Here is a 14,064-nt window from a genome sequence, read left to right on the forward strand (position 1 = left end):
AATTCTCTCAACAATTTTTTTTTTCAGATTTCCACTTTATTTTATATATTTTAAAAAAATTCCAGGGCCTACTAGAAGAAGCTGTTACTAAGAAGGCTGTTCTTGAAGAACTTAATGATAGATGTGAAAATCTCATGGAGCTTAGCGCTTGTTCCTGGGTTCGTGATCAAACCGTTCAACTGCAGTCCAAATACTCTAATTTGTTGACAGCCATACAAGGACTAGTGTCAAATGTGGAGAAAAATCTGTCTGACCACACAGAATTCCAGAAAGCCAAAAAGGAGCTGCAATCATGGCTGGAAACAGCTCATGGATCAGTACAAGATTGCATTGGAGTTGGTGATGTACCATCTATCAAAGATAAACTTGAAACCATCAAAGTGGTAACAACCAGAATGACAGAAGGCCATCATCTCTTTACAGTTCTACAGGACGCATTCACCAAAGCAATCAATAACACTCCTGCTGATAAGCAAAACAGCCTTAGGGACAGCATGACTACATTGCGTGAGAGCTGGGATCAACTTAAAATGGATCTCAACTCTATTACAGCCCAACTGAAGGCATCCTTGAGCAGGTGGGAAGATTTCGATGATGCTAAATTGCGATTGGAGAAATGGATTTCTGAAACAGAAGCTGCTCTCAAGAGTAATGCAGATACAAAGGGCGAACTTGGTGAAATGAAAACATTACTGGAGAGATTTAAACACATCCAGGAAGAAATTGCCAGCAAGAAACCTGAAATTGTTCACTTGAAATCTGAGGCCAAGGAGCTGAGTTCTTGGGTTAAGAATCCAGCTGTTCTGGAAGGTGTTTGTGTTCTAGAAGCTAAATGCGATGCTTTAAATTCGAATTGCTTGGCCCTGAAGAACCAGTTAGAATTGGAAATGAACGATTACAACGCCTACCACCAATGTCTACAAGATACAGAAAGGTGGCTGTTGCAAATATCATTCCAGCTGATGGCACACAATTCATTGTTCATAACAAATCGGGAACAAACTGAAGAACAGCTTGCTCAACACGCCGTGCTCCTCGATGATATCCAGAAATACCAGTCAACATTAGACGATCTGAAAGCCAAGGGTCAAGGACAGATTGACCGTTACATATCCAGCACTCCTTCCATCAAAGGAGTTATTGACAAGCAACTGACAAACGTCCAGGATAGCCATAAATCTCTATTGACAACTGCTCTACAAATTGAGAAACGTCTGCTTGAAAGCTTGGCTAAGTTCAAGGAATACGAAGACACATTGGAGAGCATCATGGCAAACTTGGATTCCTATGAGCCAATGATAACTGAACTCGATGTTCCAGTTGAAAGCTTAGAACACGGAAAGGAACAACTGGAAAATGCAAGGGTACGATAATTTTATATCATTATTGGTGACTACAATCTAGAATTCTTAGGATGGGTTGTTTCACAGAATTTGAACAATTCATCAAATTTCAATGTTCATTTTCAGATTCTGTGAACGTCCTGTTTAAGTTCTGTTATAATTTCATTATAGGCTAGTTGCTTGACAGAACTGAAATAATAACAGAACTTAAAAAAATATTTCACGGGACTTGTAAATTTACTTTGTAATTTGAAGAATTGTTGTGTGAAATTCTTTGAAACAACCCCCTCCTTAGAATTAATACAAATAAGTTTTTGATCAAGCCATTGTAACCCATTAATTATTTAGCAGATTTTTGATGAGTTGCTTCTCTTTCAGTTGATGCACAACAAGCTGCAAACAGAGAAGGCCCGTTTGGTGGTGGCCGTGCAAGCCTGTGAGGCTGCAGCAGCCTCTGTGAGCCGCCCCTCTAGCCCCCTGGACAGTGCTCCCCCTCCTATCCCACTCCGGGAGCTGCAGACTCGTGCCAGGCTTGAGGACCTCATCGACCAGGTAACACTTTCCTTCATTCGCTCATTTTCCTACAAGCTCTTTTACTTCGGAATATTTGTCTTCGTCTCCAGATGGTCAGCACAGCAGTCAGGTATTGTTACTAAATGTTTGGCTTGAGTATCTAACAAGCTGTGTAGTTTTGTTGTTTTTTGTAATACATAATTGCATTCAAATTTATATCCCATTGTGTATTGGTATTGTCACTGATTAAATGCCTATACCTAATGTTAATTTTACCAAAGTTATTTTGCCCTAAAATTGAATACCAGGGGCTTCTATTTCTATGTTTACTGTTACCATTAAAACATTCTCAAAATATGCGATTAATTTTCACAGTAACACGCGTTAAATGATAAACCCCTAGCAGTAATAATTGTTTTACTAGCAGTTAAAAACCCGCTCCGCGGGTTTTTTTCTGCTAGGCCCTGCGGGCGGCACTTGCTTGGGCTTCGCCCAGTTTAAGTGATACTAACAACAGTTACATTTAATAGGTAGATATTAGGTCATTCACAGAGAGAGGGTGAGTATATATTGTTAAAACACGGAACAGGAAGGCGTTTAGGCATAATAATAATGACAGTTGTTCGGGTAAAACTTTACCTTTCCCGAATAATTGCCTAAATGGCTAAAGGTAAATTAATATAGGTAAATATTCGGAATCGCTGGACACGGAAAATAGGAAATATTTTTAAATAATACCTTCTGATTTACCTTAATGACTATAAAAGGAATCGAACAGCATTTGGGAAAATTTTAATTTTAGCTTTTTAATTTTTAATTACGTAAAATGAAAATTCGCTTTCGCTGTATGGGATGACAGCCTGAATAATTTCTGTTGATAACATTTTCTTTTGTCGGTATTCCTGAAATGAGCGGCTAGAGACAATTGAAAAACGTAAATTAAAAAAATATAATGTAATACAATATTCCGGCAAAATAGTGCCTACTTAGCACAAATGATTTATTTGACTATTATTTTATTTAACCTCACCTATAATAACCTAACCTAACCTATAATAATCCAGCCTAACCTATAATAATCCAACCTAACCTAAAATAATCCAACCTAACCTATAATAATCTAACCTGACCTAAGCTTACCTCACCTATAATAATCCAACCTAACCTAACCTATATCCTAACCTAACATATAATAATCCAATCTAGCCTAACCTAACCTAACCTAACCGAACCAATCCTAACCTAACCTATCCTAACCTAACCTATACAAATCCAACCTAACCTATAATAACCCAACCTAACCTAACCCATAATAACCCAAACTAACGTTACCTAACCTAACATAACCTGACTTATCCTAACCCATAATAATCCAACTTAATCTAACCTTACCTATAAACTAACTTGAACTATACTAATCCAACCTAATCTAACCTAATCTAGCATAACTCAACCTAACCTATCCTAACCTATAATAACCTTTTTTTAAATATTTCCTTACTTGTAAAAGAAACCAAAATACCAAAATAATATTTGCATAGAGTAAATTATGGTAAAAATTCTAGACAATCATATCAGGAATACCAAAAAAAGAAAATGTCATCAATAGAAATTATTCCGGCTGTCATCCAATACAACGAAAGCAAATTTTAATTTTACGTGATTAAAAATTAAAATGCTAAAATTCAAAAATTCCCGAATGCATTCAGATTCCTTCTATATTAATTAAGGTAAATCCGAAGGTTTTACTTAAAAATATTTCGTATTATCCTTGTCCAGCGTTTCCGAATAATACCTTAATATATATTATATAAATATTTATACCTGACAAAATGATTGTTTTATTATACATATAAGTACATGTCAGATTAGAGATTTGTTGGCTAATTTTACAATCAACGAAGCGTTTCTATCTTCCGATTGTCTTTCATGTTATTTTATTGGGTTGGCAGTGCCTATACGTTCACGTATATCATATCGGTGTTCTGTCAAAATAATGCGAAATTATTATTTACGTAAATAATATTAAATATCAATATTTTTCAAAATCGTACATGCAAAGAGTTGTTGTTTATTGTCATTAAGTTTAAATAAACTTCCAGAAGAAATCTTTTTATTTTGCATATTTAAATATTCGCGCCAGCCCCTTGGTTCGTTCTTTCACCGCCAGAGGAGCGCTTTGTCGGCTATCTTTGACGCGGTGCGTATCATCGGCCATGTTGAATGAACGCGTGCTTTTTTCGTAAACGTCAAACGTAATCACGTAATTGTGGATAATTTTCACTGTAATGTAATTAATCCAATGGATCATGAACTTTCTAAAACATATTTTCTTCGATATTATCCAAAAATTGTATGAGCAGAAACGATATTTTTGAATAAATATCGTATTACATGTGGCGATTCTATTTCAGTATGAAATCGTGTCTTAATCTTTAAAGTCTTATTTAAACACAATTTGAATTTGACCAATCACAGGGCCTACATCATCCAGACGCTGGGACAATAATACTATTAGATTATGTTCATGGACATTTTGTCTTTTATACCACATTCAATTTTATTTAAACCTTAGTGGTTATTATTATTATTATACTTTTTGTTTCACTTGACCAAATATTTTTCATAGTTTTGTTTTTTTTTGGTAGGTAGTAGTTATTTTAATCTATCATAGAGTGTTTATTTGTCATTTTGGTTCTGAATTTTGCATTTTTAATAACATGAGTACATATTAACAAATAAAATAGTAAAAACAATTTTAACATTTGTTGCAAAGAGTAACATAAATAGTGCCTAATTTTTTAAACATTTTCAATATTTATATATTTTTGAAGCTTTGTATGTTTTTTTTCTTTTTATAATTTTAAATGTTTTGAAAATACTTTTTTAAAATTTTAATTGGTACTTAATGCATGGTACTTAATTGTTAATATTAATATTGCATGTGATTGAAATTTTGTTTTGCATAGAAAAAGATAACCCCTATTATGGCAGAACGACCAAAGCGCAAGAGTGTACAGTCTCTTATGGAGTTGTTACAAACTGAAGACTTCAGTAAAAAGATGAACTCCATGTTTGGCAAGGTACTGTGTCTTCTATATTTAAGAACACAAAATGTATAAAATTGGTGTTAGTTTATTAGGAATGAATTGATCTTAAGGTCTTATAACTTATTCCGATTTTTAGGTGCAAGGTCACTTGAGCAGTTTAATAGAAAATGTTAATGAAATGGAAGAAGCAAGACGCCAACGCGCAGAAATCGAAGAATGGGTAAACAGCCAGAGTACCATTGTTAATGACTGGATAGCCAACCCATCCAAGCTGCGCCCAGAAGCAGCCAAACAGGAATACACTGCCATGAATGACATGATGAACATGATTGGAGAAAAGAAGATGAAACTCAAAACAGAAATTGCTAATTCAGGTAAACCATGGATCAGTAGTTGACATTATTAAGTCTTTTTTAAAGTTATAATATAATCATTAATTTGTGTATATCATCAATAGGTTTTGATGAAGATACAGATCTTGAAGACCAACTCGATAAACTTGAGTCAGATCTCACGGAGGCAATGACCAAAGAACAGTCAAACCAAAATACCATTGAAGCCTACAGAAAGACAATTCAAGACATTCATGATTGGTTTGATTCTATTTTGAAGAGGATGGAAGTTCTGGACAAAGGTTCCGGCCTGTCTTGTCCAGAAAAATTGGCTGCTATCAGGGACTTGAACAAAGAATTCAATGAAGTTGGCCCCAAGAAAATGGAAGCCGTAAAGAATGCCGTGAGCGATGTTATCAACATTGTCAGCAATTTGGACTCACAGCAAGTTGAAGAACAGGTATGTTTAAAAAACATGTACATAGATGGTAGGGAAATTTTTTCTGTGTGTTCTTTTTTATTAATTTTAACATGGCCATATTTCATTCACAGCTCAAGTCGGTTGAAAGGCGAAATAACGATATTGCTAAAAGATTACAACGCAAAGCCCAAGTACTCGAGATTACATACAAAGAAATTGATGGAACACGTCAAGAAATAGAAGATACTCACAATTGGGTAGTGCAAAAGATCAACAGTGTTAAAAATCCTGAACCTCTTGGATATGAAAGCAAAGCAGCTAAAGAAAGGCAACAGGAACTGGTCTTCTTACTTAAAGAAGCCGATGGCAAGAAAACTTTCATTGACTCTTTGGAGAAGAAAGTACGCAGCATTCAAAATGAATTAGAATCGCCAGAACAAGGTCAACTGGAAACATCCCTCGCTAACCTTACAAGTGAACAAAAGCAACTTACTGCACTGGTCAAGGCAGAAATCGAAAAGGTTGGTAATGCCATGCAGGCTAGGAAGAAGTTCGAATCTGATTTAGAAAAAGCCCATGCTTGGCTGAAATCTAAAGTCAGTGAAGTAAGAAAGCTGGGAGGATATGCACCACTTAAAGTAGCAAAGATAGAGAAAGATCTGGAAGAGCACAAGATGCATGAGAGTGGTATCAAAGATTTTGGTGAAAATAGACTGAACGATTTACAAAAGCAAGGCAACAATTTACTTAAAGAATGCTCCCCAGAGGACCGTGAAAGCTTGCAAGCTCTAATTGATGCTGTGAACAGTGAATACGAAACACTAAAGAAAGAATCTAATGACAAATTCTCTGCACTTAACGATTTACTTCAAGGACGTAGACAGTTTGAGGATGGTATGAATAAATGTCATCACTGGTTGAACGAAGCCGAAGTAGCAGTGTCTGCAGATCTTAGAACGTCCAGTATTGCACTGCTTGAAGAACAGCTGGCCAAGTATGAGAAGTTGAATAACGAAGCAGCTGAAATCGACGCTACTATCAACAGTGTTTCAGAACAAAGTAAAGCTATTATTCCAACTTTATCTGATGCAGATAAACTTAAGCTAAATGAAGAACTTAACTCACTCAGAGACAAGCATGCTCGCATCAGTGCAGTTATTCGAGATAAGACCAAAACTCTACAAGATCACTTGAAGGATTCTAAAGAAGCAGCTGCTAAAATAGCTGAAGCTGTCAAGCAGATGAATATGATCAAAATTGAGATTAAGAATTTGAATAAGCCTATTGGAAGCAAGGCTGAAGATGTACAAGGCATGCTTGTTGCTTATGAAAAGATATTGAATGATCTTAAGGAGAACAAAGCTAAATTGGGCGATTTGCAGGGAGGAAGCAACAGTGAGCTCCAAGATATATTAGGACAGCAAGACGATTTAATTAAAGCAATCGAGGACCAAATATCCAAACTTAGATACCTGCTGTTATTAAGAGAACAGTTTATTGCTCTGATTAACGAAATAATGACATTTATCATGAAGTACACATCTATTGTAACTGATATTGAAAAGTCAGGCACAACATCCGAGGAGAAAATCAAACGGTATGATGATGTAATTTCGAAAATTCAAGAATGTGAAGCTACATTAGCAGGAGCAACCGACAAAGGTCAACAAATAGCAGCTGAAGGAACTGCAGCAGACAGAAACAGTATCACTGAACAACTGCAGTCCCTAAAGCAGCAACTTCAAACTCTGCGCAGAGCTGTGGAGAGGCAGAGACAAGAACACGAGAAAGCTGCAGCAGAGCACAAAAAAATAAGCAACGATTTAATGAAGATTTTGGAGTGGTTACACACCAATGAAGCCGTCGTTCGCTCGCGCCCTCTTCTGATGAGAGACGTTGAAAGCACTGATAAACACATAGCTGAACATTCGAAACTAGCAGACAATGTCAATAAACAACTTGACAAAATCAGAAAACTCAAAGAATCTATAAAGCACGACGATGGTATGCCCAGTTCTCTACAGGAGATGCTTTCAGAGGCCAACTCTCTTTTGTCAACACTGCCTAGAGAGTTAGAAGAGCGTGGAAAGTACTTGCACGATAACAGGCAATATCGCCTGGATTATGCAGCTCTCAACTCCAAACTCAATACTTGGGTAAAGGAAGCTAATAACAGACTAGCCGTGGGTAAAGATGGAGTTGATTTCGAGAACATCATAACCGACTTGGAAGAACACAAAATCTTCTTCAGCTCGGAACAGCCTATGAAGGAACTGGTTGCCCACCAAATGCAACAAGCGGCTGATAAGATTTGGCCTTCCCTCATTGCTCCCGAACAGGAAGAGCTATCCAAGGAGCAGCAGGAGAAGAATCAACTTCTCAAGAACACATTGAACTCCGCCAAATCGCGCCAAGCCCAACTCGAGCAAGACGTCGAGATCTGGAAGGATTACTGTCAACTGGCAGAGAAGATGCTGGCCATCCTTGACAGATCCAAGTTCACCGAGGAGCCCGTCTCCAATTATGCTGGACTTCAATTCAACATCCAGAAGATAGAGCACGCCTTGAACGATATTCAGGTAGGATGATTTCAATATTTATCGTGTTGCTCACCTACCTATTTATGCATTGTTTATGTTCTTCCTTGCGCAAATTGTACCGATAACAATTTCTGTATAATGTAGATACTTACCTAATATATTTACATATAGGATATAGGTCAGGAGAACGAACTTCGCATGCCGGCCGGCTCTTTATTTTTCTTCTTTGTGCATTAATTAGATTACGTTCGAGTTCTCAGCGACATTACGGCACATTGTAGTGCACATACAAAACGTAACTAACTTACGTAAAAAAATTATCGATAAGTCTTTGTATCTAAAATTTGATATAGGAAACACTTGTCGCTGCTTCTCTTGGTGTATTTTATTGTAATGGTATCCAGCTACTTATATCGTGGGCTGAATACGTAATTCACAATTCACCGGAGGCTCAAGGCAATGTTTGCGTTTTTTCATTCGCGGTGATGTCACCCCGACTGCGCCGGCCGAAAGTGGTCGTCATAAATATACCACTCTCTAGATCGATATCTTCGGGCTTTTTGTATACAACAGAATTATACAGTACTTAACCACAGATATACAAGCAGTACCTACCGTGCGGAAAAGAGCAGTAGACAAGATAGAAAAAACTCAAGGTCATCTAAAAGTAAGATGCAACCATAGACAATATAATTGCTCTCGGCCTACTCCATTCATTCACTAGCCCAAAAAAATATTTTAAAAATAAAAATGTCCTTGAAGCAGAAAAATGTCGAAATGTTTTCCAAGGGCAAGGTTCATCTGACTAAGAAAATAAACTTTTACAGTGCATTTCCTCAAGATGAAACTTGTTAATCTGAGAAGAAGAAACCCAAAATGACAAGAAATTTGCAACAACACTGAAGAAAATTTCCAAAACATGATTGTCCGACAGTACGGCGAAGAATTCCGACATTTTTTAGCCTCATGAACTCATGGTTACATATGTTTAAAAATCTTTAATTTCACCAAAACAATAAGATAATACAGGATAACACTAATCAATAACATGAATAAGTTGGTCGATATAATAAATAACATTTATACGTTGTGGAGGAAAGACATATGCCAAGTATGTTACGTAATAACCTAAAAACTGTCAATTCACTTTAAACTTGAACTTACGTAGGTAGGTTGAATATATGTTTGTAACTCGCTAACACTATACTGGCTTATATTGTATTTTTATCACGAACAACTTTAAAACGACGGAAATGATAGTATTTCGGCAGCAAATGACAACCCGCGTGTATAAATAAACCACTCACGGCAAAATTCCGTCATCTCTTTCTGTTACACGAGTCATTATGGTAGAGAGCGAGAGATCAAACCAATCCTTCTGCTCTAACCAATGAGATCTGAGCTTTTAGCCATATTATTCGTTTTCTACAAGAATTTTGAGGTGGGCGTGGCGGTTTCAAATGAGTTTCAAGGCCAAAGCTGAGAGAAATGCCCCTGGTGGTCGTGGAATATCATCTCCAATTTAATAATTCAGTCGGCAGCCAGTTAGGCAGTTAGTCAGTAGGCTACCACGGTGCTACCTGCAGGTGGCAAAGCCTTCAAAACTGAACAGAACGTTGTTATTTCACGTTAAAGCCTTACCGAGTGCCGTCATGTAGTTTATATTTTGTGATTTTTGCCAAAGACTTTATACCTATTAGGTAGCTGCTAAGGATTTCGTTACTAGTGCGGATTTTAACGCAGTATGTTATGTGAAAAAATTAAAACAGTTTTTGTAATATAAACAGAATTTTATGATATAACCATGTTTCCAACGTGAAAAGTGACTATAAACAAGCTTGTGGAAAAGTGATTTTTCCGAAAATACTTCGTATTATTTCTTTTTTAAATTTTGGTAAATATTGAAAGTGAAAGTTTTCCTCCGGAATGTTTATTTGTTAGGCATTTATTTGTTTATAATGTTAATAATTGTATAGTTAAAAATTAACTAGGTATTAAAACTTGTAATCTTTGCAATAAATTTTCTTAAATTCCTATTCAGATATGAATTCGATAAAGTTTCGACTCAAGTCATATAACATTTTTTTCTCGGTAACTGTTCATATTTGTTTTGTGCAATTAACGCTTTTTTTACAAAATTATCTGAATCTTACAGTATCTCGCTAATCAAACATAATAATATTTCGCCGGTAATTAATATGTACGCTGTACACTTGACGTTGTTCCGGAGTGTTTATTTATGTAGAAGCATTCAACAATCAACAACCTTACAAAATTTTATTTTTATTATTTTGGGTTAAATTTCAGAATCGCTGGATACATATTTGATGTATTCGTATACATCAAATAAGAAAAAAAACATGACTGAAACTGTCAAAACACATGAAATTTTGAAACCGTGATTGACAAAATATCGAACTTTATTTTTATCTTTTAAAATCTCTTAAAAAAACGTTTTAAGCGCGTCCAGCTACTCTAAAAGATTACCTCATTTTCGTTCAATTAACACTCCCCTATTTTATTTGACTGATTTTGATGATATGAAATGTTACCCTTCCAGAATCTCATTTGGATTTCAGTAATGCAAATGCGCGTGTCTTATGTTTCAATAAATGTATAGCCTACTGACCGTTCCCAACATAATTTTGGTTGACAGGGTCAGGCGGCATTGCTGGACATCTTGTCAGAGCGGTGTCGAGAGCTCCTGACGCAGGCGGACGCTGCGAGCGGCGCTGTCATCAGCGCTCGCAGCGACGTGGTCGCGTCGCGCTGGCGCGAGGTCGAGGACGCTCTGCGCCGGCGTCGGGACGCCCTATCGCCGCTGGCTGCGCGCTGGGCCGCCCTGGACAACAGCGCTCAGCGCCTGGCAGCCCCCCTCATAGCGCTCGCTGAGAGGGCCAGGCACGTGGACCAAGCTCCGCGATCAGCCAAACAACTAGAAGAAGCGAAGAGTGCTCTTCTTGTAAGTATTATATTATTATGCATTCTTCACGTTTCAAAAGTCGCTGTTTTTACATGAACAGGGTTAATATTATTGTTTTAAAATATAGTCTTCTTGGTTAGGTACCGGTTTTCCGGGATGCAGGGTTATGAGCACCCTGATGACAGCCAAATTCCGATACGAGACCAAAGATTGGTTTTTAATACTTTTTGGCATTTTTTCATCTATTGGGTACCTACCTATTGCGTGTTTAATTTTGATGAGATCACTCTATAAGTGGATTCGAGTCAATCAGCATTTCTAAATTGTCATCACTTCTCTCAAATAGTGAAGAGTGTTAAGATTTTCAAGCGTCTATAATCAAACACTCTATATTAATTGAAATAATCCATATTAATTGAAAAAACACACTTTGTAAGAAACCACTTTTTATTTTTGAATTAACAATGCGCCAACCGGGTTTGGCTTATCTCAAGCTTCATCAGGGCTTATTATATTAACAGTTAATATAATAAGCCCTGATGAAGCTAGAGATAAGCGAAACTCGGTTGGCTCATTGTTAATTCAAATAAAAAGTGGTGTCTTACAAACTGTGTTTTTTCAATTAATATATAACGTCACACCCCAAAGTGTTTGCTTCCTTCAAAAAAAAATTTATATAATCTAATTGTCTGCAGTTAAAAATAAAACTATATGCGTGGTTGCAAGTAATAGCAATAAAAGTTTTTTGGTAACATGGCGCATGTACATAACATTAACTCAGGATATCATTAAATCCCAGGATATCCTCGGAGAAGCCGAGTCCTTAACTCCGCTGGTGGATGAGGTAAAGGAGCTGTCGCCCTCAGTTCTGGACTTCTTGGGGTCCAACAACCACCAGGCATCGCAGGATCTGGAACAGAATCTCGATAAGCTGTGCAAGGACCACGAAAAGTAAGTGTCATTTTATCCTATCCGTTTCTAAAAATCTTCCTTCTTTCGCGGAATTTTCTTTGATGATGACAACGAGTGATTGGCTCTTTCTTTATTAGCACATTGATATTTTTGTCATCGCCATTTGATAATTGTTGCATTTGTATGTAGGCTCCTACTCCCGGATTTATAATTCAACCTTCCTTATTTTCTACTAGGTGACGTGTACCCGGCGTTGATGGGGTTTACCCTTAAGTGATAGACATATACCGTTTCCGACTTTTCTGTAGGCCTTTTAAAGCTATACAATTCCGTAGTACATTGTTTTGATATTTCCCAAAAGGTTTAGCCAGCGTTAGCAATGTAGACTTGATTACAAAACATCGCATTTTTTATACTTTCTATAAATATAATATTCATATTTTATATATATAAACCTTCCGGAAGAAATTCTCTAAATGACAGTGAAACCCTTATTAAATTCGTTGCGTAGTTTAAATTATTATTATGATTATAAAAGAACTTTGCGCACAAACAGATAGACGCGGATAGCGACTTATACTTACTTATATTATACTATTTAGAGATTGCGTCAGAAAATTCAATTCGCTGGTGTTTTTCGTCTTATCAAGACTTATCTTTTATCAGATTCCACGCTTCAGTAATGGCCGATTCTGCCAGAAATACATTACTCGTAAACTTGATTTAAAATTCTGAAGTCCTATGATTATTAGTCACGGTTAATATGTATCAATAATTATCATTTTTTAACTACCTTTTTGCGTTATCAATATTTTTCCAAGTCGTTTATCAGTTTACAAATCCGACTAATAAACTAATGTCCTCAATTTGCTTTTATCTCGCCTAGTAATAAGTTCACAAGAAGTGCAATAGCGTAACATTTTAATTGCTGATTCATACTCGTAAATCATACCTTGAGCAAGCACTTGATGTTCATAATTAATGTTGGTGGGCGTTCAATCAATCTCACCTCAATTCCCCTGAAAGCTATTGAAACGTTATATTCATACAACCGTAATAATCCTACGATTATCTATTCGAAATGCAAATTAATCAAAGGAACAATGCTTAACTTTCCTCCCATTGTACCAATAATAGCATAATAATAGGTACATAAAAACCTTATTTTATACAAAGAACACCTTTGCATTTTATCCTATGTTTATTTATAATATCGAGATCGCTTCACGTCATACCTGTCTGGCATCTTAGGACAAATTTTTAAAGAGTTTAACCTTTAGTTAAACATTTAGATTTTCGTAGTTTTTATTACGAGTTGTTTTTAAAATCCTTTCGCCGCTGAAGACATTAATTAGTTTATTATAGCTGTAGCACATTGTCACATGTGTCTTCCAATTAGCATCTAAAGTTGCGTTCGTACCACTTGTTTGATTTTCCATGGCTCTACGCAACATTATATTTCTGACCGTATCAAGCAGCCAAAAAAAGGTCCATGCGACCTTGCCATCTCTTTCGTGTTTTATCGTCTCTAAAGCCAAACAACGGCTTCCGATCATAAATAGGTTTCCTTGTAAAACAAACGCAAATAATACTGTTGAATTAAATGTTTCATTATGGCATTGCGTAAATTCAGCGAAGCAAAGTCAATGCGATTATTTTGATGGAAGCCAAAAGTGTTTAAATAATAAAACTTTGTTAATCAAATTTAATGCAAAACCAAAGCATTTTCAAATTGCGGTGAAAGTAATTATGTCATATGCGACTGCGGTTCGCCCTTCTTTTTTTGAAAAAGTCTCCAGAAAAGTGCGTAGTTAATTACAATTACCTTAATTACTTACAGAAAATTTATTGAAGTCCTGCAAAAGTTCATTTACTTACTAATTAATTATTACAAAAACAACTTAATTTGTATGGTGAATATGAGAATATTCACCATACAATTCATTCTCATATTGATTATTTTAACTCAAACTAATATTACTTGGTCTAGTTTTTTAAAATTATTATTTGGATGCCGACGGAGTTTGCAA

General features: G+C 36.2%; 1 protein-coding gene across 10 annotated transcripts in view; it reads left to right on the plus strand.

Moving 5' to 3' along the window:
* Msp300 (Muscle-specific protein 300 kDa) overlaps window positions 1–14,064 on the plus strand; it is a 280,129-nt gene that overhangs the window by 178,018 nt on the left and 88,047 nt on the right. For 7 of the 10 annotated variants that reach the window (XM_089635781.1, XM_089635784.1, XM_089635775.1 and 4 more), the window contains 8 exons: window positions 66–1,364; window positions 1,722–1,895; window positions 4,826–4,939; window positions 5,043–5,280; window positions 5,364–5,698; window positions 5,791–8,238; window positions 10,856–11,161; window positions 11,922–12,073. In XM_089635781.1, the coding sequence (XP_089491907.1) occupies window positions 66–1,364; window positions 1,722–1,895; window positions 4,826–4,939; window positions 5,043–5,280; window positions 5,364–5,698; window positions 5,791–8,238; window positions 10,856–11,161; window positions 11,922–12,073 (5,066 nt within the window). The remainder of the gene's footprint in view (window positions 1–65; window positions 1,365–1,721; window positions 1,896–4,825; window positions 4,940–5,042; window positions 5,281–5,363; window positions 5,699–5,790; window positions 8,239–10,855; window positions 11,162–11,921; window positions 12,074–14,064) is intronic. The other 3 variants (XM_089635785.1, XM_089635780.1, XM_089635782.1) reach the window with 1 other exon arrangement.

The sequence above is a fragment of the Hesperophylax consimilis genome, chromosome 9, assembly GCF_061612785.1.
Source record: "Hesperophylax consimilis isolate HC1 chromosome 9, BYU_Hcon_1.0, whole genome shotgun sequence".
In the NCBI taxonomy this organism is placed as follows: Eukaryota; Metazoa; Arthropoda; class Insecta; order Trichoptera; family Limnephilidae; genus Hesperophylax; species Hesperophylax consimilis.